Source organism: Buteo buteo, chromosome 13 (genome assembly GCF_964188355.1).
Source record: "Buteo buteo chromosome 13, bButBut1.hap1.1, whole genome shotgun sequence".
NCBI classification, from domain to species: Eukaryota; Metazoa; Chordata; class Aves; order Accipitriformes; family Accipitridae; genus Buteo; species Buteo buteo.
In genome coordinates this window covers 9824101-9851977 of record NC_134183.1, presented here as the reverse complement: position 1 = coordinate 9851977, position 27877 = coordinate 9824101, and the positions used below count along the sequence as shown (strand labels likewise).

The following is a 27877-nucleotide window of genomic DNA, read 5'->3' as shown; positions in this document are numbered from 1 at the left end:
GTTTCTAGCAGCCCATGTCAAATGTAGTTTGAAAGAATCAGGTTTTCATGCACACCAAGGACTTGCTCCTTCTGACCACTGAAGTCAGTGACAATTCACCAAATTACTTTAGTGATGCATGAGCTTGCCCCTAAAGCAGCAGACTGGCTTGCACGTATGGCACTGGGCAGAGAGCCAAGAGATCTGAGTTCAGTTCCTAGCTTGATACAAACTCCCTGCGCGATTTCTGTCCAGTCTCCCTAGGCCTCAACTTCTCATCCATAAAGAGGGCTGATCTGTCTTTGCTTCCGCTCTCAGTTCTCTCAGTGGTCATAGTCTCTCTCCTGGCATGCCAAAGCCTTTGGTTTTGGGGTGTTTTTTAGGTGCAGTTGTGATAGAACAAGGAATGACTAATGCACACCCTTAATCATCACAACTCTACCATCATACAGCACTGCAGTAACTCTTGCAACACTGCCCTACCCAGTTCTGCAGCAGATAAAGCTTGCCAAGTGTACAGCAAGTACTTAAAAATGTGCCTTAAGCACCAAACTCATCTGCAGTAGGCTGACCTATGTATACAATGCTGCCCTTTATGTGCATTATAAATCACAAAGTGCATGAGCTGATTGATTTTCAAGGATCACCTCCTCCATGCTTGAAAATAGTCCCGATGAGCAGGAAATCAGGCAAGCGTACCAAGAGACCTGCATGGATGAACAAGGAGCTCCTGACAGTATTCCTCCTATAGTTTCAATGCACTTTTAAACTCCTGAGATCAGAGCCAGTGTATGAACTACAATGTTGTTAGTCATTTTACTCTATCGGGGAACATTTTTAACGTTATTACTCTTTCACTAAATTGACCACGAGAGGGCACCAGTACTGCTTTAAAAAAAAAAAAAAAAAAAAAGAGACAAAACCAAGTAGCTAAATAAATAAATAAATGTGAATTTGCTTACAAACTGTATAGCTTCAAAGGCATAGAACAGCAGGTTCCACGGTCATGAGTCACCCACCCACAGAAAGCCGAAGTGTCAGGCAACTACGTGGGTGCACTGCAGCGGGGAGAAAATCGCCCAACTACCTAGGGCCAAGAGAGCTGGTGCTTTTTCTGCTTCCCCTACAAGACTCCCTTTACTTACAGATCCCCTTTCCGTTGGGTGGATGGGTGAAAGGTTACCCATCTTTTTGTATCAGTGTTGTCCAGAGCCTCCCTCTGCAGCATCTCAGGCGTCCCACACAGGAGCCGTAGTTATCTTCGCTGCTCCTCCTGGGAGGCTCATTCCCTTCTCTCTCAGCAGAGAAAGGCTTTTCATTCCTGAAAGCCAGATGAGCAGCAATGTCTGAAACCACATGATTTCAGCCCAGCAAGCCCTAGCAATGGGTTTGCTCATTTCACAGTCTTTTCAATGCATACTATCTATGAGGGGGGACTGAATGATAACTCACAGAACTAAAAGAATGAACAGCTATAGCTCAAGCTGAACAGCTGACGTCCAAGACTGGGAGAGTTGTTTTTTCCACAAAGACATCACCATAAGGAAAAGACATCACCATAAGGAATTCCTCTAGACACAAGAGGAAAGAAAAAGCATATTATTTTTTAAGACTACATCCTGAATATCTGATACAAAATTATGCCATGTAAAAACAAAACCCTCGGCCTCACAAAATCTCCCAGCAAGATCTCCCTGCCAAATATCATCTAGGATACAGACATTTGCATCAAGAGAAAAATATCTACACATACCCTATTCAAGACCAAGTACAATTATGTATGAATGTATAGATCACTCGCAAAGCTAATTTTGCTTACAAAGGAAAATACCTCATTGCTAAAAGTTTCGTATGGTTAAGCTAAAACTTTTCCTGCAGCATTGACTGTGAATACAAAAGGATTGTTCCTTTTTGTTTTGGCTGTAAGTGAACAAAATGCTGTTTTCAACTAGATGTTTCTCCCGAGTTTTTGTGACAGTTGGATTAATTGTATGCAATTATTCCATGAAAGTAAATTTATTCTGAATGCCCTGGTAAATTTCTGGCAGTTCAGAGGAATCTCCCAGTTGGGACACATCCATTGCGAAGAACACCAGGTAAGCCAGAAATGGGAGAAAATTAAAATAACTCAATCTATAATCAGGGTAGAAGGTAATATAGCTGCTAGAGAACAAGAGAGTCAAAAGGGTGTTTTACAGTATCAGCTTTACAGTCTAAACTTGATGAATGTGTTTGCACTATTCAAACAGCTGTTTCTTCTACTATATTTGCCAAGGTATGTGTCAGAAAAACAGAGCAATGAAGAATTCCAAAAAGCATGTATTCATTTGAAAAGAAAGTTAATTGATAAAATATTCCATAATGAACTGTGCGCAAAATAAGACTATTTTCTTCAATACAGGGTGTTGTAAAATCATGTTTGTTTAAAAATGTGTTTCTTGTACTTGAGCAATTCTTAAAATACTGAAATAATTTCTAATACGGTTATCAGGCCAAAGAGTGAAAAGATATACTGATTTTGATTCAACTGTTATTCCTAGCTCCAAATGAGTTACCCAAAATATGAATCAGATAGTTACAAATGTCTAAAACTGCAATAAACACCCTAATATGTTATTAAAGCTTTGCTCTAACTTTGGAACAGAAATATCAGCACCCCTGCAAAAGCATACAGTCCTATTCCCATAGGGATAATGCCTCAGCTACAGAAACCAATGATATACCTCGCAGAACACATTTTCTGTTCTCCCTGCTTCTTTTCAAAGGACTGTCAATCATTGCTAACAAGAATATGAAGGGTAACGCTGAATTTAAACTAACTTACCAACTAGGCTGAAGAGCTAGATTTGACTGTCAGTGTCTAAATAAAATCACATGTATTTGCAACCTTTTATATTCATTTATATTATAGAGTATTTAAACCCTGTGATTTTTTTGAACGGTTGTAGTCTGCTCTTTCCGCCTACCCCCTTGCAATCTAAATGTTCACATTAGAAATGCAGAGGTGAAGATTCTTTTAATCCGAGGCAAAAAGCCTTTGATGTTGAAGCAGATACATTTTCCCAAACTAGCTGTGCAGTTCCTGCGTTAATTAGGACATGTGGAATGCTCTTTAATAAGCGCAGAAGAATGAGAGGTCTCTGAGGTCATACATTTATTACACGTTCTGAAAAGTGGTTCCTTCACCTTTTGTTTTTAGCCAAACTTGCTGTTTCGTTTTGGTCAGGACCCAATCTATAAGCAACACAGGTACGACACAGGCTGTTTGGATCTGGTATCACACATCACTAGAGGTTTGACCTACAGTCCAGGGAAGTCAATGCAAAGATTCCCACCAGGCTTTGCCACAGGTCCTAAATTTTTACATGCAGGAGACAGATGCTACAAAATCATGGTAAAAAGTAAGTCAGAAATAAACTGTTGCTTAGTTCTGTTTAGCCAGTCTCTCCCATTACTGACGTCTCCTAACAGAAGGTGAAGGAGCGCACAGCGGGCTCACCATGGGTCACCTGATTCTGAAGGTGGTTTTTCCACCCTCATTCTGTCACTTGCCCCAGGGCTGTGCAAGAGGAGCTGATGAGAAGAGATGCTGTGTAAAATGCAGTCCCCTTCTTGCATGTTGCAGAAGGATGGCAGCAAGGCTGCTTTTGTACAGGCAGGCAAGGATGTGTTATTTTCAGACCTTCATTAACTGCTCTTGGGAGGCTGTTAAATGCTCTGTTGCACATAAACAGTCCAACTGATTGTTGGTTGGCTTAGTGTACATGTCCAATCCTGTAATCCAAGTTTGCTTTTCAAAGCTCCAGACGTATTTACTTTTTATACAATGCTCCAACGCAAAATATGATTATTTTTCATAAGATATTTGTTCTACTTTTCCTCATTTTCTAACCCCATCTTCAAATTCACCAACAGAGGCTCAGGAATGTAAAACAGACCCTTTGGGAACTGTATAAATTTGGGGGAAATAGTGTTGTTCTACAAAGCCTTTCTGAAACTTTATTTAAGATGGATAAAATTGGTCATCCCACCAATAGTTTAACCTGATTTAGCAGTTAAAAATATAGTGCATACATAGTAGCATTTTAAATTGATGCTGGAACTGGATAAAAGGGACATCATCAAGATAAAATGCCAACAATTGCAAGTATTAATTTTCCTTCTCAACTTCCACAAGGTTTGCTTCCATTACCTATCTAGGTGGCAAGATGCTAGCAGCATACTCACTTTCATTTCTTGCTCCCCCTCACAGTCAGTTTGCAGGGTTTTATTTACTGACACTGGTGGCACAGTTTGAAATCCAGAACAAAATAGCTACCAACAAAGAGACTTTTAGAATATAGTAAAGATAAGTAACATTATGGAAAATATGCAAGGAGTGCTTCTAATAGTTACAGTTTCACACTTCATTCTTCTCTCATTTTCATCACCCTGCCAGAAGCTTAACTGCATCTTCCACTTAGCCCAAGCACTGCTTTTAGCCTTCAATGAAAATCATACCCATTCAGCAGAAAAAATAAGCTTTTCCCTTTTGATCACCCTAAGCCTCCTTTGTAGAGTGGCAATACTTGACAATGCTCTTCTATTTTATCAGGTGGGAACTTGCAGACAACACTTTGCAGTGATCAAATTAACAGCGATGAAGACTTACATTTTGAGAATATGGTATATGCTTGTGCCGATAATACGGCTGAATACAGCTGAGGATTTCCAGTGGACAAAGAATAATCCTGGCTCTTTCTATTATGGCACTTTTCCAGCTGGTACTTTTGAATTACAGTTAATTGTGGGTTTTATAATGCTCTAGATCTACATGTGTGTTTGCACAAGCAAGCTACCAAAAGGTTTTCCTTGTCCTTCTACGGATATGGCAGAAACAAAAATTCAGGCTCTTGCAGAATGAATACCTAATATCATCTTCTGCACCTAGCTCTGGATATATAAGGATTCACATAACCCTGCACACTTCATATGGTCACTTAAAACAGTAATCTCAGAGTAAATGCTAATAGATTAATATTTCACATCTAGATCTCCCTTTCCTGTCTGTGATTGAATAAGATGCACAGTATAACAAATCACATCTGAGAACTCCTCTCTTTTTTCATAAGTTATCTACAACTAATGAAGAATTATAAACTAAAAATATTCTTTGTTATGCAGCTAACTTAAGAAATGAACATGAGTGAAATAATTGTGCTGGGTTTGTTTCAAGCTGTTTAGTATCATCCAATTCACTCTTCAGTAATACTTTATGAAACCTTGTCCTTTCTTCAGCATATATTTATACACGCTCACACATTTCATTCAACAAAAATTAAAACTAAAAAGATATAGACACTGATTTCTTTTCATGCTCAAGTTTTTAAGTGGCTTGTGAAATGGGTTAATCATGTCCTTTTGTATAATACTAGGAAAATAATCCAGAATCTTTCTATGTATTTTACATAACAATAGCTAAACTTGTCGTTGCTAAAAAACCCATAAAAGCTAGCAGGCAGAAATGATGTAGGAACCTGATTTTTTCTTACAGTAGGACATTTCTGCCATGCTATCAACGCACTGCCTCATCACTGTAAAATAATGGTAACGAGGCTTAATATATGAAAGAATTAGATGCCCTTTTCAGTGCATCAGAAAAGGATACCTTTAGTCTATACCACATTTTCATAGTCCCTTTTTATGCACCGGTAAAGTTTAATGTAGAAAACATTGGCCTCTTGTTCAGTAGGCATGCAGTCATGCACATTTCACACCAAGCTATGCAGCTGTGAAGGTGTATCAATTACTTTCTCATATGAAAATTTAGTATGAAGACTGGTTTTGCAGGAAAATGTTTAAATCTTAACTCACTTCTTTTTACCTTTAGGTTTTTTATGGGGTGTTGGAAGTTCGGCATACCAGACTGAAGGGGCCTGGGACAAGGATGGGAAAGGACCAAGTATCTGGGATGCTTTTACTCACAAGAAAGGGAAAGTGTTTAGAAATGAAACAGGAGATTCAGCATGTGATGGCTACTACAAAGTTAAGGTACCATTAAAGAGGAACTATCCCTCTAGAAACATTCTGGCGCCATTTCATGATACTGATTTCCCATTTTGAAATAACAGTAAAGATGAAATGCTTCAGTTGCTCTATAGGCTTATTTAACATAGGAAGCCAAGGGATGGTATTCTTAATTAGCTCATTAAAATCCTCTTTCCTAATAATCTCATAGAATCAATAATACCACACTATTTCCCAAACACGTCTCAGTTTTTCAGGATTTTTGTGTCCAAAGAAATATTCTAGATTTTGTAGGAAGTCTAAATGCTTAGGTAGAACAACAACAATGAAGACATTTGAACTTTGAATAAAATTAACATCTTTTTGTGTGTGTTTGAGCAGCTTTAAAGGTTTTCTACGTATATTTTAAGAATAATAAAACTATCAGCTGCTTTATAAGTCAGTCTGAACGTTTTCCATTTTTTTTGAATGGATAACAAATAAATAATCAATGCAGCTCTATCAGCAATATGTTTCCAAGCTTAAAACTATCAAAACCAATTTTAGAATTACTGTCCTGGAGAAAAGACAGATAGACAGCAAGAAGAATCCAAATGACTGTGATAAACCAATATTACATAATTGGAATTCCAACTTATTAGATAAAAGTTATATTCCACTGAGGTTTTTCCACATATATGAAATCCAAGGGAGAACTAGAGGTCTCAGCAAGAACTAAGAGGAAAGAAACTAATATGCCTTACTATCCTAAAATGGGAAAATGCAGGAGAAATTTAATTTGATCTCTCTCAAACAAGTCAAAGCTTGAAAAACAGCTTAATAAAAACCTATAGAGAGGTTGGAACTCTGAGGTTCATGGGGCTGTTGCATTAGAAGAGATTGACATGATGACCACATGAACTATTTTTCAGAGAGGATTCAGGTACAAATGATAGCATTTCAACATTTACTCATTACTGTGGGCTTGTGTTTTGAGATACTTTCTAAAACTTGATTGTATGTGTTCAGTTAGATGGTCCTCTTAACATAAAAGCACTCTCTCTATTTGCTTTCATCAGCAGAATTCTCTTTGCATTGGCTCATATACCATCAATTTCGAATTTCGTGCAATATTGAAGATGCACGATTTCTTAGAAAAAGAACATGTATTTATACCGAGTTTATTCTTTGTGCTAACTCCAGAATGAGACGGTAAATGAAAGCCTGCATAATCATATTTTTGTGCCTACACTGAAATGTTTGAGGCCAAGATTTACAGGCTTATGTTATTTTTTAAAACATGCCCATTACAAATTCTGACATAAATAATTGTGTTGCAGAATACCTCAACTCATTTTTCTGTCCTCTACTTGATGGTGAAAACATTCAGTTTCCATAGCTGTTAACACAAAACATTACAGGACTTCTTTAGAGAGCCAAGGAAAAAAAAATGGTTAAAAGGAAGTATACAAGTAGAAAGAGCCATCATCCCAGAGCAAATGCAGAAAATAACTGACAGAATCCTCTTTTGTGCAACTCTTCTATAGATTTTCTGCATTCAGTACTATTTAAGACAGATGAGTAACTGAAGAGTTATTCTGCTCGGACTTGAGATATGTTAATTGGATTTTCTTTTCACAGGATGACATTCAGTTACTGAAGGAGATGAAAGTTAATCACTATCTATTCTCTATCTCATGGCCTCGGATTATGCCCACTGGCATCAGAAGTAAGCATAACATTTCACCATATTCTTACCAGTATTAGTAGGCAAGTAATTTTACTCATGAGTATACCATAGTTTAACATTACTGTTAAATAGATTTCTGTTTCTTTATCTGCAGAACAGAGTTTAACCATCACACATCCATTACAGTACACCCATCATTGTGATGTAAAATTATTTGGTTAAAGTTTTAGATTTCTATTCTTACACTTATTTGAAAAACAACCCAGGTAATTTTTTGTCTCTGCATTTCATCAGCAGAGCAATTGAATGAGAAGGGAATACAGTTCTACAATGATACAATTAATAGTCTTCTGGAAAACAATATTACCCCTATCGTGAGCCTCTACCACTGGGATCTTCCACAGGTTAGACAATATTTAAATTAGTGAAATGTCTAATATAAATGCTTCTGATAGAAATAAATCTCCTAAGTTTAATGACTATGTGTACTTAGAAAAATGTTTAAAGATGCCTGCATGCTTTTAAGTGTCCTTATAATTATTTTCTATTCATTTGTGTTATATACAATGCAGTTTACATACATTGAAGTTTCAAAAAAACTCCTTCTGAGCTACTGAAATATAAATAGAAGTCTTTCTTAATAGGCAGCTGAACTTTAAATAACATTATTGATTCTCCAAATTCTTATTTATGAAGGTTCTCCAAGAAAAGTACGGTGGCTGGCAAAATATAAGCATGATAAATTATTTTAACGATTATGCAAATCTGTGTTTTGAGAAGTTTGGCGATCGCGTGAAACATTGGATTACTTTTAGTAATCCTTGGGTAAGTTATCAATGCTTTCTTTCCAGTCACTCCCATTACAGAGTTCTGTTCCCAAAATTCTGTGGAAGTGATACTACAGGGAAGTAGGTTAAAAATTGGAGAGGGAGAGGGAAAGGGAGAGAGTTATGCCATTAATCTTTGTGCCCAAAAGTCTCAGTGGCCAGATTCCACGCAAGTGCAGAGTTTTAAGATGTGACATTCCAGTGAAGTTTTGAAAAATCATCAGCTGGAGAGGCAAGAGGCACAGAAATCAGAAAGGCAGTTACAACTTGCCCTTCATGTGTTCCATGAGGGAACAGCAAGCTGGCCAGTCAGTCCACTAATGTTAGTCACCAACACATTGCTTCCAACAAGCCATGGCATGTTATCAACCAAACAGCAGGGTAGTAGATGGGAGCCAAGAGGAGAGGAAGGAAAAAGGGGACTAGAGAGGATCGAGAGATTGAGACAGACCATGCAGAAGAGCACAGGAACTAAGTCCATAGGATGGCAGCAAGTGCATTAGCTCTACTGTTCAGAGAATAACTATCTGTATGTATGTTTGTAGGCGGTTGCTGAAAAGGGTTATGAAACAGGAGAACATGCACCAGGACTGAAGCTTGGTGGATGCGGAGCATACAAAGCAGCACACCATATAATTAAAGTAAAACTAAAATTGTGTTTTAAATTATGTGTGAATTAAGAATATTTAGCAGACTGATTAAGTTTTTTGGATTCTGCTCTTTAAACAGAAATAAAGCTTTGCAACAATGTCATTTCCAACTAGCACTTCGAAATTATCACCTGGTTTTAAACTACCAATGCATATTCAGGTGTAGCATAAAATTCTAGGTGCTTGATGTGACACTGTTGCAACAACTTAAATTTGTCCTTATAATTTAAGTGTCTCTTACAGTATGAACTGGTTGAATAAGAAAATATTCAGGTTACTCTAGAAACAAGGAGTAAAATCCTGACCTGTTGAAATGAACTTGAATTTTTCAAGTGACTTCAGTAAGGCTAGCTCTCATAAAAGTAAACTTTCACTTGCCTGAATAAATTAGGCAAAGACATTCAAAGACTGGAGACACCAGACAGAACACTATACTGAATGCTGCGTATTACCTTCATGGGGACCTCCCAGAATTTAGGGAAGGAATCTTGCATAAATGTTTTTTTGACATCTTATGCGAAATGAAAGCTTCTGTAATATACATAAAAGAAATTAAGTGATATTTTCAGACACACCTTAGTGCAAAAACTGCTCTTGATCTTCACTAGTTTTCTATACTGACTGTGGCATAACAGATTAAAATGTGCATATAATTATTTTTTTTTTAAACTTACAGACTCATGCAAAGGTATGGCACTCTTACAATAACACATGGCGTAGTGAGCAGCAAGGTAATAAGGATTCATTCTGTAATTATGCTTCTATTTATATTAAGGGCTTAAAGATTATGCATAAACTGCAGAATTGTCACTTTGTGTTTTAAGGTATGGTTGGAATTTCCCTAACTAGTGGCTGGGGTGAACCTGTTGATCCACACAGCCAAACAGATAGAGACGCTGCTGAAAGATATATACAGTTTCATCTGGGATGGTTTGCAAATCCAATTTACAGAGGAGACTATCCAGAAATTATGAAGAATTATGTAGGTAAGCCCCAGTAACTGACTAGAACATGAATAAATTACACACTCACAGAATATTACAACAGAATAGCCCCTGACCAACATGTAGTTTAGTCAAATACAAGGACACAGGTGAGACAAGGCTAAGCCATGAAGGGCCCATGGGGCTAGACACAGCTCCTGAGCAATTGGGGACATATTAGAACTAAAAAGTTGAGCTGCTGTTGAGCCCAACAGTTGCACATCTGAGTGCTCCAAACTGGAAAGGAAACAACTACCTCACTTTTCAGTCATAGTCCATTTTTAGTGGCCTAACCAAGACAGGGAGTTGTTAAGTATTTTTCTGGATTTTCCACCTAAGGACAAAGAACCAGCAGTTTTTCATCACTAAAGCTTGCATTTCTACAGGGTTCCACTATCTTTGTTTCACAGAATGAAGAAGACAGGCAATGTATCCAGCAGCAAAGCACTTCTGTTCCTGTCATGTTAAGTTTCCAAGCTCTCTTTGGACATTTATCATACTCTTTGGAAAAAAAACCACTTTAATTCACTCTATTCTCCATGTACGGTACCCAACTTATTGTACCCAACTTACTTCTCCAAACTAAAAGGATGAAAGATTATTTCATCTTAAAAGCAAACAAACTAAACTGTCCTCTATGCTAACCTCAGGAAAACCATATTTATTGTTGGTGAGGGAAAGAAAACAAGTTTCTATGCTCCTCAGAAGTATGTTTCCTATAATTATTTTGATAGGTAGGAAGAGTGCCCAGCAAGGCCTGGGGACATCAAGATTACCAACTTTCTCAGTGCAAGAGAAAACCTATATTAAAGGCACATCGGATTTCCTGGGAATAGGTCATTTTACTACTCGTTATGTTCTACAGAAGAGCTTTCCCTTTCTACAAGTGTCCAGTTACCACACTGACCATGATTTGGCTGAACTGGTGGACCCAAAATGGCCAGCTCCAGGACCAAAATGGTTATATTCTGTGCCATGGGGATTCAGAAGATTACTCAACTTCATTAAGGTGATTACAGAGTAAATCTTTAAAAGGAAGTAAACAAAATTGTCTGGTTAGATGAAAATCTAAAATAGTTTAAGTGCAGCTTCTGCAACAGTTCCATCTCTATAGTCTTGTCATACTGGAAAGTTTCTTTGCCAAAAAAACCACCTTAATTTCAGTTCAGAAGACTATAGAATTCAGTAATTTTAAAATAAAAACCATAGTTAACTTAAATTCCTAGTTATACATTTTTCTTACTAAAGGTAACTTTAAGTAAATCTAGAAAATTGCTTTTAATACATTTTACTAAGAATCTCCTGTTCTGTCAAAATAAGATGATTTTGTTTACATGAACCAGTCCAAACATCTCTGTTTGCAGACACAGTATGGGAACCCTCTCATTTATGTGACAGAGAATGGAGTTTCTGAAAAGGTACAGTGTACTCAACTGTGTGATGAATGGCGGATAGAGTATCTGAAAGGATATATTAATGAAATACTGAAAGGTAACTTTAAAAAACATTTTTTTAGTGCATGAGCTTTTTGAGCATTTTCACCTTCTGATTATTTTTTACTCTTGTAATTTACATCATAGACAAATAAATATTCACCAATCAAAATGAACAGCAAACTAGGCTAATAAATTTTCACAAAAATGACAACCTAGCCAAACTTACTGATCCTAATAAATACAGTAACCTACATGAGATTTAATACTGTAATAATCATCAGTTTCCACTTTTAGAAAGGAGAAATTGCACCAAATTACCATTCTTATAAAGCTCTAGTACCTCTAAGCTAAAAATAACATTTTCAAAGGATCCTAATTACTTTATACTTTGCCATTTTTCTGTCCTCATCCCCCCTCCCATTTCTTTCTGGTATAAAACAAAACACCTACAAAACCATATTTTAAGGATGATAAACATAGGCAACACGCTTAACAGAATAATTTATATTCTGTTTGCAGCTCTAAACGATGGTGTTAATGTCAAAGGTTATACTGCCTGGTCGCTGCTGGATAAATTTGAATGGAACAAAGGCTTCTCTGAAAGATTTGGATTTTATCACATTGATTTTAAAAATAAGAACAAACCACGATACCCAAAGGCATCTGCTGACTATTATAAAAAGATTATCAGCGCAAATGGATTCCCAAATCAAAGAGAGGTGATGTCAGTTGCTGATTTTATTCTTTTTTCTTCTGATATATAGGCAAATATCATATTGAATTTCATGAAACAACCTGCATGAATACAGTAGTTGAAACAACACTTTGGTTCTGTAAATTAGGGATGTGTTAAATACACAGGCCTCCAGAGACAGAGAAAGTGGAAATGGCCTCAACTACTGTTTCTAAAGCATTTCATGAAATCTAATTGGTCTTACTGATATGATCAAAAATTCTGAATCAGAAGTTACCAGTCCTCTGTCACATTTCTAGGCAGAAAATTACACATATGTGCTACCTTATTGGAAAATAACATGGAATATATTATGTGCTTTTTAAACTTTTATTAAACAATTAACTATAAAAAAATATATTGCAATAAAAATCACAAAGACACAAAGAAACTTTCAGAAAATTATGTGTTGACAGAATAAAATAGTTAAGTCAATTGTAGTGGACAAATGTTCAGGGGCAGAGAATAAGCTGCTGTGAATGAGACAGAATATTACAGTCTAGTAGAACTGCTATATGTCAACCTTCTCAGGTGGAAAATTGGTATCAGAAGGCCATGGACACTTGCTCTACCACACACCAACTCCTTGCTACAGGTAATTATGTGTCTTCTGTTTTGTTTTATAAAAGCATGTTATGTAACTTTCAGATTTTATATTTCTCTGAATACTACTATTAGCAGGTCCTAAAAGGTATTTTCTCCCTGGAAGCACAACAGCTTTCATATACAACAAGCCCCTAAAGAAAAATGTCTTTATTTACTCTCTCCAACTAAAATCACTGTAGCTAAATGGATCAACTTTGGATGTTAGTGGAATACACAAACTGAAAGAGTTATGATTTAAAATTAAGGCTAGGGATGACAGTATTCTCCTTAAAATAATAAAAGGGCTAAATGCTCTTTCAGACATAAAACAAACCCAGACAAATCAAGACAACCATGCAGACAGAAAAATCTGTAAATGTTTGACATTTACATAAAAGGAAAATATTTTAAAAAATGGGCTAAGTACCAGCCTAAGGTAGTGTTAAGCCACGTTTCTGCTTTCATACTCCTGGTAACAAAGCTCACAACAGCACAATTTAGAGCAGCTACTCAAGAATACATAATACAGACGACTTTGCCTGCAGTTTCCACAGTGCCAGCCTAATCCATCTCACTTAAGAACTTCCTAGTGTAATTCAGGACCCTTCCTAATTCCTGAACTAGGAGAATAGTCTACCGCAGTGGATTTCTGAAACTTTTAAGAAAGATGAAATAAGTATTATAAAGCCTCATAAGAAGTATGAGATAAATTCCATATTGTAGAAAACGTCAAAGCAGTCATCCTAAGTTTATCCTACTTAGCTTCAACTGCCAAGTTATATGTTCTATGTGAATTAACTGTGTTTACTGAACTCTTTGAGGCTTATCTGTGGAATAAAATTCTACAGAATAAAACCCATTTAATTTTCAAAGAGCTACAAAACAATCATAAAAAGGCTAAAGTGCTTCCCAAGGATTTCTCTTTGACAGTTTTCTTTTCTACCCTTCCCTTGGGGTGGGAGGAATAAAAATCAAAGGAACAGTAGAATACTGCTAATGCACTGAAGCTAATTCATAGTAACACAATTTTTGCAGCCCTTTGAGCACTGACATATCTTAAAAAAATTTACATTAGAAAGAAAAAAAAAAGAGAAGGAAAACTGTCATGGATTTGCTCCAGCTTTTGCAGACTTACGAAATTTTTTTTGGTTTGTGTGCTGTTTATGCCAATGTCAACATTTAAAAAAATAATTTTAGCCATAAATCTTAAAAAATCCTTAATCTATGTTAACTTTAAGTTAACAATTAGTATACTCCAGAAGATTAAATTTCTTACATATTACTCATTTCTCAAATTTTAGATTCCCTGATTACTCACATGGAAATGGTGACAGAGATTGTTCTTCCTACAGTTTTCACGCTCTGCATACTCATCAGTATTGTCCTACTAATATTCTACCTTCGAAATCATAGTTAAAATTGCAAGCTTACACACATCTTCATTTTGCATAATAAATAAAATGCAATTGCTTTGTTATATTAGTTAGTTTACCACAGATGCCCCTTTTTATACCACTGTAAAGAAATATTACTTTACCTATCCACCTAGCACTTTTATAGTTTTTCCTATTCAATTGCCAAAACATAATTTAATTTTTTTAAATCAAAACCCGAAGTACATTTTCTTTCTGCATTACTTTCTACTAATTTTAAGTAGCAGATTTTATGTTTCTTCTTATTTTGGAAAATACTATACATTTTGTTCACCAGAAAAATAGTTAGCTAAGATTAAAGTGATTCAAATCTTGACAGTACAAATTTCAAGTGATTAAAAGCTGCTTGCAAATGCTGGTTTCAGTCTGTTCATCAATAGTCTTTTAATTAGCATGTAACTGCTATTTGAAGAGAGACAGACACATAATTTTAAAATAGAAAAGGACTGAAATATTCCAAGAGCACTGCTTAAACATTACTTTGTTATTCATGTCTAAAAGTTAGGATAATATACATCTTATTATTCAGGTGTGGAGAAAAATTACTTGAAGTGATTAATCAAAGATGACAACTGCTGGGTCAGATTTAAACCAAGGACTCCTATCTCTCTAGCTTTGTTTACAGGGAACTAGGTTTGCCTCATATAACTTTATAATATATTACACACAGAAATGTGTATTGTAAGTAATCCAAGCACTTCCAGAATGTAATATTCCACCTCAGATTCACTTCTACTGCAGGTAGGAACAAGTTAAGTACATGATTAAAAATTTGTTCCAGAATACGGACATCTGGCTATGCTTGTCCTCCTGTTGTGATTGAAATTATTCCTCTAAAGCAAAGCAACAAACAAGTTTCCTATTTAGCTTGCACTGTATTTTCAGCACGGCATGTGCATATACTGAATGCAGAGTAGCAGTACATAAATCCAAAAAAGGACCTTGGCTTCTCTTCAAAGACTAACTATTAAACTGACAGTTATTAAGATGTAATATTAGGAAAGAAATAAGAAATAAGATTTATTGAGGAGAAACCAGAAATAATAGAAAGTTATAGTTTTTTAAAAGCATGAATATTGGGGGTTTCCTTATTCTTATCAATAGTTAATAGTTTTTTATGCAGAACGTTTGTCTCAAATTATTTAATCAGCATGTACTACACTATGTAATTGTTTAAAATTACACTACCAAGATGTTACATACACTATCTAATCAACATAAGAACATATGCAACTGTCATCCCAACATATTTAAATGATTATGCCCAGCCAATTATATTGAACTTTTTTTTCCCCAAGAAAATTATGCAAAAGCATACAAGACAACACTGTTAAAATAATTCACTTTGCACTGAGGGAAAAAATGAATCTGAAGAAGAGAGAGAAGTATATCCAAGAATATTCCAAAACATAAACATGGAGGCAAAGAAAATCAAATTGTCAGATATTCACAATGTCCTGGATGAACAGCTTTCCAAATATATCTGGAAGATGAAATGTCACTTGACACCAGGAAAACATTACAGTATTGCTTGTTTTGTTGGGTTAAGCTAATTCACATTTTGAACAGTGTCTGATTGCATTCTTAATGAATAAAAATAAAATTTAAAACCCCAAAGTGCAGTACTTTATTGAATGTTTGTAAATACACAAACAAAAATATCTACTATATTTTCAAAATAATTATACTGTACATTCATAATTGCACAACATTTATAAACAAACTAGATGCGTACACATGAATTATGGCTGTGTACGTCACACTTCAAGCACACTAAAGCAAATAACTTGGTAAGATGTACTGTTCTTCAAATCATACAGCATTTCTAAATATACTGTTGGAACACAGATAATACTGAACTTTCCCCTTTACTGTACCTTTCAAGTGCCTGCCTGTAAAGTAACATGCATTTATGTGAAATGCACCTGACTGCACTTAGCCATTGTAATAAAATACATTCTTTCTTCACTGCTTCCATTAACTGTGGAATCAGAAAAGAGACCTGCATAGACAAAAGAAGATGTGATTAGTCACTGTTCTTGGAAAGAGAAATTGTAGCGATTAGTTCACATAGCAGCTTCAAGAACTGGTTTCAAAACTTCAGTTTTACTGAAAGGAGCACTTCATGACAAAAACTGAGAATGACAGGAAAGCTTTACCAAAGCATCACACCTCATGCCAAAAAGGCAAATTTTTTTCTATACTCAGTCTTTATGCTTAATTCTTCCCCATTCTCATGCTTTTTCACTTGTTCTACATTTGATTGCAGCAAGGCATGTCTTCTCACCTTAGCACCTGCTTGCTTCTCTGACTAGAGACCAGCATTCAGTAACAGGTAAATTTCTCTTCAAACCCATTCTCAGACACACTGGCAAAGATTTTAGAAATAAGTTATAAGGTATTCTGTAGACTATTTAACAGTCATTTCATATTTGGAACTATTCTGTCATTTTAACTCTAAAAACCTAACTCAAAGGTGAGAAGGCGGAAAGTCACCACTTTGTGAAAATCTTTGACATTCTATGAATACCATCTCACCCTTTTAATAAAAACCAAAACATTATTTTGCTTTTGCTGAAGGTACAAGAAAGTTAAGATCCACTGAACCCAGTATAAAACCTGAATTTATTAGAACTGTGTACTTCCACTATTTCATGTCACCACAAATATTCCTTACCTGTATTGTTTGATGTCATATGTTTAACTGGAGGATTAGTACTAACTTGCCATGTTGTTTTAACCTCTTTCTGTCCATGCCCACTACTTATGTCCACCTTCCATATTTCTGGGTGATCACTGATAGAATAAACAAGAAATGTCAAAATTCAGTCAGGTGTTCAGTGACATCTGAATTTTAGTGCTGCAAAGATTGAAGATTCTCTTACTTTTGATAGAACTTCTTGACAAGTGCTGGTCTGATTGGCAGTTGAAACACATGCTTCTCATTTAGAGGATTTTCCTTATAATACTTCATGCAAATTCTACAAAAAGAATCAACTAGTTACTAACTTTCTTTGGAGAAATGCTTGTGCAATACTGCATAAACTTTGTGCAAAATTAACTATGCTTTCAGATTTTATGATTTCCTTTGGTTTTTAATTTTAGTCACAAAGCAAAATTTAGCAGGAAGATCCAACTGCTAATTCTGCAGTCCCACTATCATCAACATTAGGGAGAACTGGTTTGTTGGGGTTTTTTTAAGAGAGTTTCTTTACAACTGTCAAAGAGAATCTACTCGTTATTGTAATTTGAAGAGCAAGAAGTAAAAATGAAATATTACTGTGTCAAAGGGAAGAGGTTCTCATGTTTAAACTGAAGTAAGACTGTGCAGCTGACCATTATTTCCAGCATATGGTGAAGCTTTTGAACACGATGAACTTGTTCTTGTAGATCTACTGATGTGGAAATGAAGTAATCCTGGAACAGCAAACAGCTTCTGCTCTTAACTAGACACTCAGTTTCTACAGACACACAACACATCCTCAGTATACTAAAATAATTTTCCCATTTCTTCTGAGAAGCCAAAATTTTAATGACCCAGCAGAGTCAGAACAAAGTTCCATGCTAACAAAGTATGAACAAAGATTCACTGTCCTGCCTGACAATGACCCATATCAGATACCCAGGAAATAATATACAAATAGGGAAACAACATAATGACATTTCTGCAGTATATTGTTCCATCCTCACGATTTGCAATTCAGTTTCTCAGCTTATAGGAATGATATGACTTGCATCTCACCATCAGCTAAGCGTCCTCTACTTCATACTGCTTTCAGAAGTGGAAAAAAACCCCCAACCAAACAAAAAGAAAACCAAAACCAAACCACAAAAAAACCACATCTCACCAAGTAGGTTAATGTTGCAAGTTCCTGGCCTGTGAAATGAACGGGGGGGGGGAAATAATTAAAATTTACTACATAGTGTCAGATGAAATATAAGCAACATTCAGGTAATCAAACAGGAAATTCTACTAAAGAAAAGCACAAAGTCACTAGGACAGTGATGTTATTTATTGACATGATTACTCATTCAAAAAGAGAAAAAAAAACCCTGTAAAGTGGCATGGTAGAGGCATTATTTTATTTATTACCAAGGCTGCACAATGAAGAACCCTACTGCATACTTTGAGACAACCACCCTCCTTGGGACATAATAAAAAAGCAACTGAAACAAAGAATGAAAACAGGATGACAAAGCAAAAAAGAAATTAAGAGATGAAGGAAAAGGAAATGGGTAGCAACAATGGTAAAACACAAACCCCTCCTCCCACAGGTTCAGAAAGGAAATAAAGCTATAATACTGAAAACAAAGCCACAACCATTTCAAGAAAAAGTGTACTTTACAAAAATCTTTCCACCCCAGCTTGTTTCCAGTATAATATATAAGAATAATCAAAAATACCTTTCTAAATACTACAGACTGTACAAACACAGCTATTACATATAAATACCATTGCCTAATTTCCTTTTAAGCCATGTAGACCATAAAGAAAAAGACAGAAAGACCATGAGGGTCTTATTTCTCTCATCTACAGCGAACTGATAAGAAAACAAAACAGTCCACAGTTATATAAATCTGGTATTTATTTTACTTGAAGTTCAACCTAAAGTTTTTTTTCAAATTGAAAGAGAAATACATGGTTATGCAAGCTATATTTAATTTTTTAAATTCTGAAACTATATACAACTGAAAAGTAGAATTACTAAGGAGGCTGGAAACAGCACTTCAGCAGATGGGAGCAGAAGTGAGATCAAGGTTTCCAAAATCATCATTATTTTCTGCATGGAATACCTTTTCTCTTGAATTTCTAATAACGTTAAGAGATACCAGGCTTACCTATGAAAAAACTGACGTAATCCTTCTTCATCTTATCCAAACCAATCTCCAAGAGCATTTGAATTGGAGTGATGCCACTGAGGGAAACGACCTCTATCTTTCCATGATAAGATTGTTGAATCAATTTACTTAGCAAACTGCTACTCCCTTGATGAATCTAAAAATTAGAAAAGATTTCTTGTGATGTAACAGTGTACAAAACATCATAAACGTTGTTTAGAAGTACAGCACCACAGAAACAGAAGCAAACTGTGACACATGAAAGTAATTTAAAAAACAATACAACACAGAAATGAGGGGCAGTTAAGTGACAAGAACTATATTCTACTTCAAACAACTCAAAATTTTAACATTCATTGTGAAATACAAATACATACCCATGGCTGTATCTCACCATGTTCCAGAGATTTTATGACCAGTGTGAAACATTCTATCAACTCCTGATAGGAACTGACACCTTAAGAAAAAAAAATGCAATGTTTTCTTTATCAATCCAGGCTCTCTCTCTAGCTGTTAAATCATTAACAGGCCAACACATACTTGCAAGAATGAAACCCCTCGTGTAAAGAATGATAGCTGAAATGACAGATTACACTGCTTTTTGTTAAGTTTGTCGTATGATGACTTTAAAAAGGATTATTCTAAAGAAACAATAATCAAGAGACCACTGAACTGCATATGACTGTTAGAGAACAGCACATGGCAGAAGCAGGTTGTCATATAACACATTTTGGCTACATTCTCTCTATGTACACTGAAACTCAACACATTTTTTAAATTTAACTGAACAGCATCTATCTACAATATGAACTATTAGTATCCATTTATTCAACTAACTGCTTCCTAAGCAAGAAACAAGCCTCCACACATTGTGCAGCTGACACTGCCCTGAAGCAGGATAGATTGCAGTCACCACAGTACATTTTTGCTATCTAGTTTCAATTCAAACACAACAGTGGTTGCACTAATAGGAATGAAAGGGATTTAAAAGTTGCATAACTCCATCCCTCAAACATAAAGGAGTTGTTATAATCTCTGGAACAGCTTAACAAAAGTTAATTAGTAATCTGAAAAAATAGTATTAAATAAAAATGCATTTTACTGAAGGACTGTGAGTGGTATTACAAGAATGAAAATGTTTGTATGCAGCTTTATCAACTTAAAAATTGTCCTTCAGATCTAGAAAGACAAAAATTTTATAAAGTTTTCAGTTTTAGAGCACATGAGTACTACTGATTGTTTAGTACCTTTTACAACCAAATAAAATGAAATATAGTATCTCCTGCTAGATGTTGGTCTACCTTTATATGTCATAAGAAAGTATATCATCTTACATACCTAAAATTAGCTTTTCTAGAAAAAGCCTGCTGATAATTTTCTGAAGAGCTGATCAGTCAGTCCTTAAAACTCAGAGAAATTTATATTCATCTCACTGAGAAAGCAATACAGTATAGTAGATACAGAGAACAGAATTGAGGGGGGCAAAAACCCACAATACACTTACTTCTCATTTTGCACCATAATTGTTCAGCAAAATCCAGGTCTCCTCGCTCACTGAAGATTGATTTTATTGAACTGTCCACTGCAGCTGTGTCACATTTGATTTTCTGAAAGAGTTTGTTTGTCTTAAGTAAAAAAGGATGCCTAAGATTCAAAGACCTTATGAATTAGAATTTTCTTGAGATCAGAATTGGGTGCATCACTAATTTTTCCTCTTTTCCAGGGAAACTACTTCAGAGAAACTACTAGTGCATAGTAATTTGGAAGCCTATTTTTATTTAAAAGTGAGACTAATTCTTTTCAGAATTATCACACTGGATAATTGCTAGCTTTGGACCAGGAAGTGAAGCCTACTATGAGAAAGACTTTTGATCATAGCCAAGTAAAGCTCAACCAGATTATCTAGTAAAATCCAACTCCTTAGCTCAAGATGGTCCTTTTTACCTTACAATGGCACGATGCACGGAGCATTAGTAAATAGCAAGAATACAGTCCAGTAAGTACTAACTCAGAATATGACCTACGCTACACTGAACTCACAGATGACAAATAACTGTATGTATACCTAGCAGTGTCCTGGGATGCCAAAATTAATACATACATAGATTCTCAGAGCAGAGAACTATTCTTCTGTTATCCTGATCCTGAATATTTTTGCTGTAGCTGATAAAGAAATCATTATATTTTTAGCTTATCAACAAAATGCAGCTTCCCTCTCAATAGGAAAAAGATGCAAACCTTTCCTTGTAGGCTGAAAGGGGAAAAAATGTTAGTATAACTGAAGACATTTTTATAATTTGAATTTCTCCATTGCCTTAGAATATCATAAACCTCTAGATAAATAGGACAGATATCCAATTGATACCATTAAGTTGGCCCCAAATCATTAAATTAGGCAAGAAAAGCAAATTAATGATAGAATGCAATGGCACAAAGGTCAGAATTCCTGGAAGAAACTAGGTCATCATGAGACTGATAGCTTTAGGAGATGACAGACTACAGTTAAGGGAGTGCGATTGCAGTTGATACAATACAGTTATACAGTCGCAAGCTTTTGGTAGTGAAAAGGAAGGGAAAGAAGCAAAGCAAAATAGCTCCACATCACTGAGTTATATAAAAAATATGTATCATGGACAGTGGCAGACCATTCAGAATAAAAAAACAGGGAGGTTTTCTGAAGGTAAAAATTAGTAGACTTTCTATTAGAGGATAGCTATAGAATTCCTAATTTTGCCTGTAAGGCCTTCTTCCATTATTTTTACACAGCAGAAACAGAAAGCAAGAGATCTATCTTTACATCTCTGTATCTATGTATTTACATATGTACATAAATAATATACAATTCAAAACTTGAAATAGCTACAGTTATAAGGGAAACAAGATGACAAAGCAATTGGTAGGAAATTGCATATACCTCTGTTTCATTCTTGCTTCCAGATATACAATATCCATCCAGCTTCTTCTTTAAATCTAGCAGAGGAGAAAAATAAATTTCACTGCTATGGGAAAAAAAAAAGTATCATCAAACCAATTGTATAAATCCCCAGGCACACCATAATTGACAAATACACTGCCCAGATGGCTAATAGACAAAATTTATCCATTTTAAAATTGTTTTTACTGAGTAAGGATGTAGTCTGAAAAGATAATTTCTTAACATTTTTTATTATAAGCTATATGTTTTCCCCATATAACTTTACTACATTCTATTATCTAAGTATGAACTTAAGTTCCAGTGTGGAGGCAGTAAGGGGCAGGAGGCGGTCCAATAAGTGTCTCTGGTTTTCTTCCACATGGATTTGTCAGAGAGAGTTTTTGTCTGATTTATGTTTTGAACAAGTTGTATCTACATCCTAAAAAAAAATTTACAGTTGCATTTGAAAATCCCTTCATGCATTCCTACATCTGATTCTCTTTTTAGATTTGTTTCCTAATATCTTAAACTTCTGACAGGACACATACTCTTCACAGCAGTTTTCAGAAGGAATCAGTAATTTTGGATGCTTCATTTTAAGATGTCATCAAAGGATCGTTTTCCATCACCAAAGAGACACTTAGCATGTTTAGAAGTTCATGTGCATGTCAAAACTTGAAAGATGCATCCAGAACTCTCTCAATTGCTTTTTAAACATATTTGTGTCATTTTATAAAGAAACAATTATTACTTTTATACAAGATATTAGGACAAAGAAAAATGACAGTGATGTACTGACTAACCTATTTAACTACTTTCTGCAGGTGGTTATAGCATAGAAATTAACATCTCTAAACCAAATACTTTAAAAATTGTATGTGGAATTTCCTTTTATTTCTGTGAAAGGTGACATCCCTCTCTCCCCATGTAACAAGCAGCAATTACCAGTGAGAAATTCCTGGACCAGTTCAACAGCTGATTCAGACTCTAATGGCTCAGGCCACTCAGTCACACTGGTCTTCAAACCTTCGGCCAAAGCCTAAAGGCAGCATGAAAATCAAAACAACACAAATCAGTTCTTATTTGAGGTTCTGCATGTGTCATACTTCAAAATGTAGTTAACTTGTCCAAGAATCATACATCTCTCTCTGTACAGCTAACCATGAATTTAGAAACTTCTTGAATTTCCTGGCTTTGGTGTTCATAAGCTTTTGTTCTCCTTGTATTTAAGATTCCTAAAACTGAACTCAAATTTTATTCAAGTTATCTTTGAAACATCTGATGAAGTTTTAAATAAAGTAAATTATTAACACATAAAATCACCATTCCATGTAAATCTGAAATTGGAATTCTTCACTTATACTTACAAGGAGAAACTGCAGTTCTCTATATAGCTGATATACAGGACTTCTGGGGTCCCCAGACTCCAGTGTAATATTCTGAAAGTTCCAGAAGTTTATGTCAGTTTCAAACTTTAGAAATCAAGTGTCCTAAAATTTTCATAAGTGAAATGCATATTAGCATAATTTATAATTTAGATTATGAACACATTGTGTTGCTTATATACAGAACAATAAATACAAATGTCACGAGTCAAACTTATTTTCTATCCTTTACACTACTCATGATGTAAACTGTGGAAAGAGTTTGGGTTTGTTTGCTTTTTCCCTCTTGACTTACCAGTGTGGCAGCTGAAACTAGTGGGGGTGTCTCCAGAATCTTATCTACAGTATTCCATGTAATATCAACATATATATTGCTTTCAGATTCTACAATTGTGTCCTCTATTACAGCAGCTCTAATAAGTTCATACTGAGCAAATCCTTTTGTCACCACCTAGAATAAACAGATTTAAAAAAACAAAAACCAAACAAAACCACAACATTCATTGTTTTGTATGCATGCAAAATAATTTTAAAAGCATTCCACACACACACAAAAAGGGCTAATATCAGACAAATGCATTACAACATAGGGAACTCAAATGTTACTTCAAAAGGGACTATTATACTATAGAATCATACTAAGGTGAGTTTCTAAGTAGAATCTATAAAGTTCCCCAAAACCAATATCGTAAATCCAAAACCAGAGTTTTTAAACTTAGATTGGAGACATGACAGACTGTAAAAACCTACAATAGATGAATGATGCTTCATTTTATGTGCCATTTTGAGCTCTTCCAGGTTTGCAAAATAGGTTTTATCAGCTGTAGGACCTAGGAAGGGAAAAAAGTAAGAATCAAAAAATAAATAAATAAATAAAAATCATTTGACACAATTCAAATTTGGCACTTAAAATTAATTCTCAAATACTCCATTTGGTCAAGTACAACTCATATTGTCCTTTAGAAAGCAGGCATTCTTCTTGTATTTGTCCTATTGATAATAAGAGCTGGTGTTAACATATAAATGTTTAGTAAGAGTCAGTGCTTGTATAAGGAGTTGAATGGTAGCAATTTAAATTTGCTAAGTTATTGCACCTGAGTGAAGGTGGACCTGCACAGATACTGTTGCATTAAGTGCATTAAAAAGTTATTGCCCCCAAACAGCATGGGTTAAAAACATTTTTCTTTTCTCTCTCTTCCCCTCCCACCCCCCCTTGTTTTTTAAAACAAGGAATATAGAGCAGTACCAAGCCAACGTCACACAAAGGACAAAGATAGCATGGCTACATCAATATTCCCACATTTTTAAGCCTTCTTATTTAATTTTATGTGTAACATATAACCTTACCATCACATGTAACCATATAAAAATTGATCCCTGTAATTTTGTTTCCAGCTTTGAGAGGCTCAGCTCCAAGCCAACAAGTATGTTCAGGATCAGAACCGTCACACCTTATCCAGAGAGGAGGAAGCACAACCAGGTCACTTATGTTCAAGTGGGTCATATTTGGATTTTGGACCATTGTATATAAGGAAATCAACTGCCTAGAAGTATGAACAGGAAAAAAAAAAAAAGATGCCAGCAAGTATAGCTAAATCTACTCCTTACGTAAAACTTAACTCCTATCTACCATGCTTCATTAGCAGACATGAAATCATTTTACAAAAAGAATACAGTATTATAATCCTCTTTTTACAGGTAGAACAAGGAAGTCACAAAGGAAGAAATAAGATATCATAACTGAGATATATTTCATATAATATCTTAATTTAAAGAGTCTAAAAGCATAATTGAATTTTACATTTTAAGCATATTAAAAGGATAAGTTAAACTAGTCACCATGTTTTGGTACCATGCCTTGGTATTTTAATAACAGCCAATGACCCCAATCAGATATTTTTTATTTATTTTTACAGAAGCCTTACAAAAACAAGCATTGAAGTCTTGGTAAGCTTTCTTTGCTCACCTACACCCAGACAGTCCCATTAATCTAATGGCACAGCTTAAGTGCTTTTCCAGTACCTTGACTTTAGCTACTTTGTTAGGAACACTTTTAGCCAGGGGAGGCCATTTTGCAGGATGAAAAACGGTCATATCGCCTCACTACACTAATGAGTAATTTAATTTTGGGGGACTGAAAATAATACAGGTTCTGAATATTAGGAAGAGACACAAAAGCTGCAAAAGAAAATTACATTGAAAAGGGTAGGCAGACCTTTGACACTTACTTTGCTCTTCTAACAGAAAGAGCCACTGGTCCAGAACTCTCCTTTGGTAAAAGCTCAGAGGCATAAATAGCATCATCTGGTTTTGAGTCTTCCATTGCATCACTTTCTTCATTGTGTCTCTTTTAGAGAAATGCATAGGTAAGTCAAAAAATGCAAGGTATGCAAAAATATGTGATGGGAATTCAAAAGCCTAGAGTACATTTAAAAAATTAACAACTAAGATATACACTTACTGCCTTCTGCAAAATATATATCATATTGTTGCCATTCCAAAATCTTTCAATGGGACTTTTGCGACTACCACCAATCAAACAGATCTCTACATCAGTCTGGTAAAAAAAAAAAAAAAAAACAAAACAAAAAACCAACTTTTTAATACACGACATATAAATGCTGCATTTCAGCAATTTTTTGTACCAGAAATTGCAGAATTAACTAATTCCACAAACTGTTTTCCAACCCTATTGCAACCACTCACAAATCTAAGGCTTTCTTACTTCAGGAGAACAGTTACTGCATGCCATAGGTGGAATCAAATCAACTGTGACAACGCAACAACTTTCAACTAACCAACATAGAAAACTGAATCTTTAACAGGTTGATTCTATGAGAAACTGAAGTTTGGTTCGATGAACAAAGCTTCAGATAATCCAAGATACAAGGGATCATTGCTGTCAATCAGCAACTACAGTCACCAGATATCCCTGAGATGGAGACCACGTTTAAAGTAACATTAAGTATCAATTGATCACATCTCTGAATGTCTTGTGAGAGCTCTAAATGCTGTTTGGAGACATAAAATAACTCAAGCCTGTTCTCAAGAATGAAAGAATATCAATCTTTACTTAGGCTTTTCCATACAGAGAAGTATTGCTTGATTCTTCATATCTAGTCTGTTTTTCACATTACAGTATATTTAAATAATCACCTGATTTTATTTTCAAACTATCAAACTTACGTAAATCCCAAGATTAGTACAGATAAATAGCACCAGAGATTTTCCTCCAGCCATTCCTATGTTCCAAAAGCCATTAGAAACAATTGCTATTTTCATACACATATCCCACTCCCCATAAAAGTACTTAGATAAAACACGTGCCATTAGAGACTGCAAGTTTGAAGCATAAAAATACTACCTGACCACAGTCAGACCGCTGCCGAGAAGGGCAGCTGCTGTGGCAGCTCGTTCCTCCCCTCTCAGCAACCCCATACGGTCTCACCCACCTTCTGCATTTCACGCAACCCCCACCCCATAAGGCTCTCGCCTGTACTTGATCCTTACAACCATTTTAAACAAGTCAACTGTTAACAGGTGCAAAAAATCAGGTGGAATGCAGGTATGAGGGGGGAGGTGAAGGCTGGCGCTGGCCCCGGGAAGGCGGCACTCTGGTACCCAGGTCTGCTTCTCCGTCCTGAGATAAAAGTAGATCTAAAGAGGTATTGCCGAGGTGAACTTTCCTTTTGACGTGATGTCCCCGCACATATCTCAGCTGTTGATCAGTGCCTGCGCGTTTTAAACATACAGACTCAGGTTATGTGACTGTATTTTCACATATGTATTTACCTCAAAGAGACAGGGGTGTTCGGGGGTACTTTCCCTTCCTTCTTCATATATTCTGAAAAAAAAGAAAAAGTTAAGCTACATAAAGTTTTTTCCTCCGCATTCCTCATTAAACAGTAAGCTTAACTGCAGAGCCTCAGCAGCCTCCCCACAAGCCGGGGCCCCGCTCGGCACCCCCGCCCCAGCCAGCCTCCCTCAGCAGAGCGGCCCCTCGAGGCAGGCAGACGCCGTCCCGCGCCCGCGGGGGCCGAGACCCACCGGAGGAGGCGGCCGTACAGCTCGGCAGCTGCCCGCCGCCGCCGCTCCGCGGCCATCACCGCCCGCCTCAAACCGAACAGCGCGCCTCTCCCGCCCCCCCCCGGCGCTACATCCGGGGCGGTCTGCCTAAGGAAGAACAAAAAAATATTATTTTCACCCCCCAGGGTGGGCTTTATTTATATTCATTTGCGCCGCGCGCCTCCCCGTGGAAAAAAAAAAAAGCCTTAAAAATTTTATAATTTCTGTGAGACTGACTCGTCACGCCGAATCCCTCCGCCAGAAAAGAGTCCCCCGGTTTGGGAGGCGGCTGAGCGCGACCGAGGCGCCCGGAGGGAGAGGGCTCGGCACCGCCCGTCGCGGCGTAGGCGAAGGGGCTCGGAGCGGGGCTGGG

General features: G+C 36.1%; 2 protein-coding genes across 5 annotated transcripts; one reads left to right on the top strand and one right to left on the bottom strand.

Moving 5' to 3' along the window:
• The first annotated feature begins 4618 nt into the window (after positions 1-4618).
• LCTL (lactase like) lies at positions 4619-14285 on the top strand. The gene is made up of 13 exons (XM_075044013.1): positions 4619-4742; positions 5849-6009; positions 7606-7693; positions 7949-8058; positions 8351-8479; positions 9027-9122; positions 9808-9862; positions 9956-10117; positions 10849-11123; positions 11479-11605; positions 12070-12269; positions 12815-12878; positions 14170-14285. The coding sequence occupies exons 1-13, from the start codon at positions 4619-4621 to the stop codon at positions 14283-14285; spliced, it is 1707 nt and encodes a 568-aa protein (XP_074900114.1).
• ZWILCH (zwilch kinetochore protein) lies at positions 12590-27875 on the bottom strand. Of its 4 annotated transcripts, none has more exons than XM_075044647.1 (18): positions 27742-27875; positions 27232-27283; positions 25901-25996; positions 25668-25786; positions 24787-24983; positions 24190-24269; positions 23735-23890; positions 23422-23493; positions 23000-23093; positions 22055-22110; positions 20645-20747; positions 19518-19597; positions 19141-19297; positions 18150-18178; positions 17582-17718; positions 17187-17282; positions 16979-17097; positions 12590-16303 (listed from the first exon to the last, which is right to left on the bottom strand). In XM_075044647.1, exons 3-18 carry the CDS (start codon positions 25922-25924, stop codon positions 16212-16214), a joined length of 1611 nt encoding a protein of 536 aa, XP_074900748.1. In that variant the 5' UTR covers positions 25925-25996; positions 27232-27283; positions 27742-27875; the 3' UTR covers positions 12590-16211. The 4 variants fall into 4 exon arrangements, with proteins under 4 accessions (XP_074900748.1, XP_074900746.1, XP_074900745.1 ...); XM_075044645.1 differs by having other exon boundaries at positions 27644-27765; XM_075044644.1 differs by lacking the exon at positions 27742-27875 and adding an exon at positions 27487-27615.
• Positions 27876-27877: the final 2 nt, after the last annotated feature.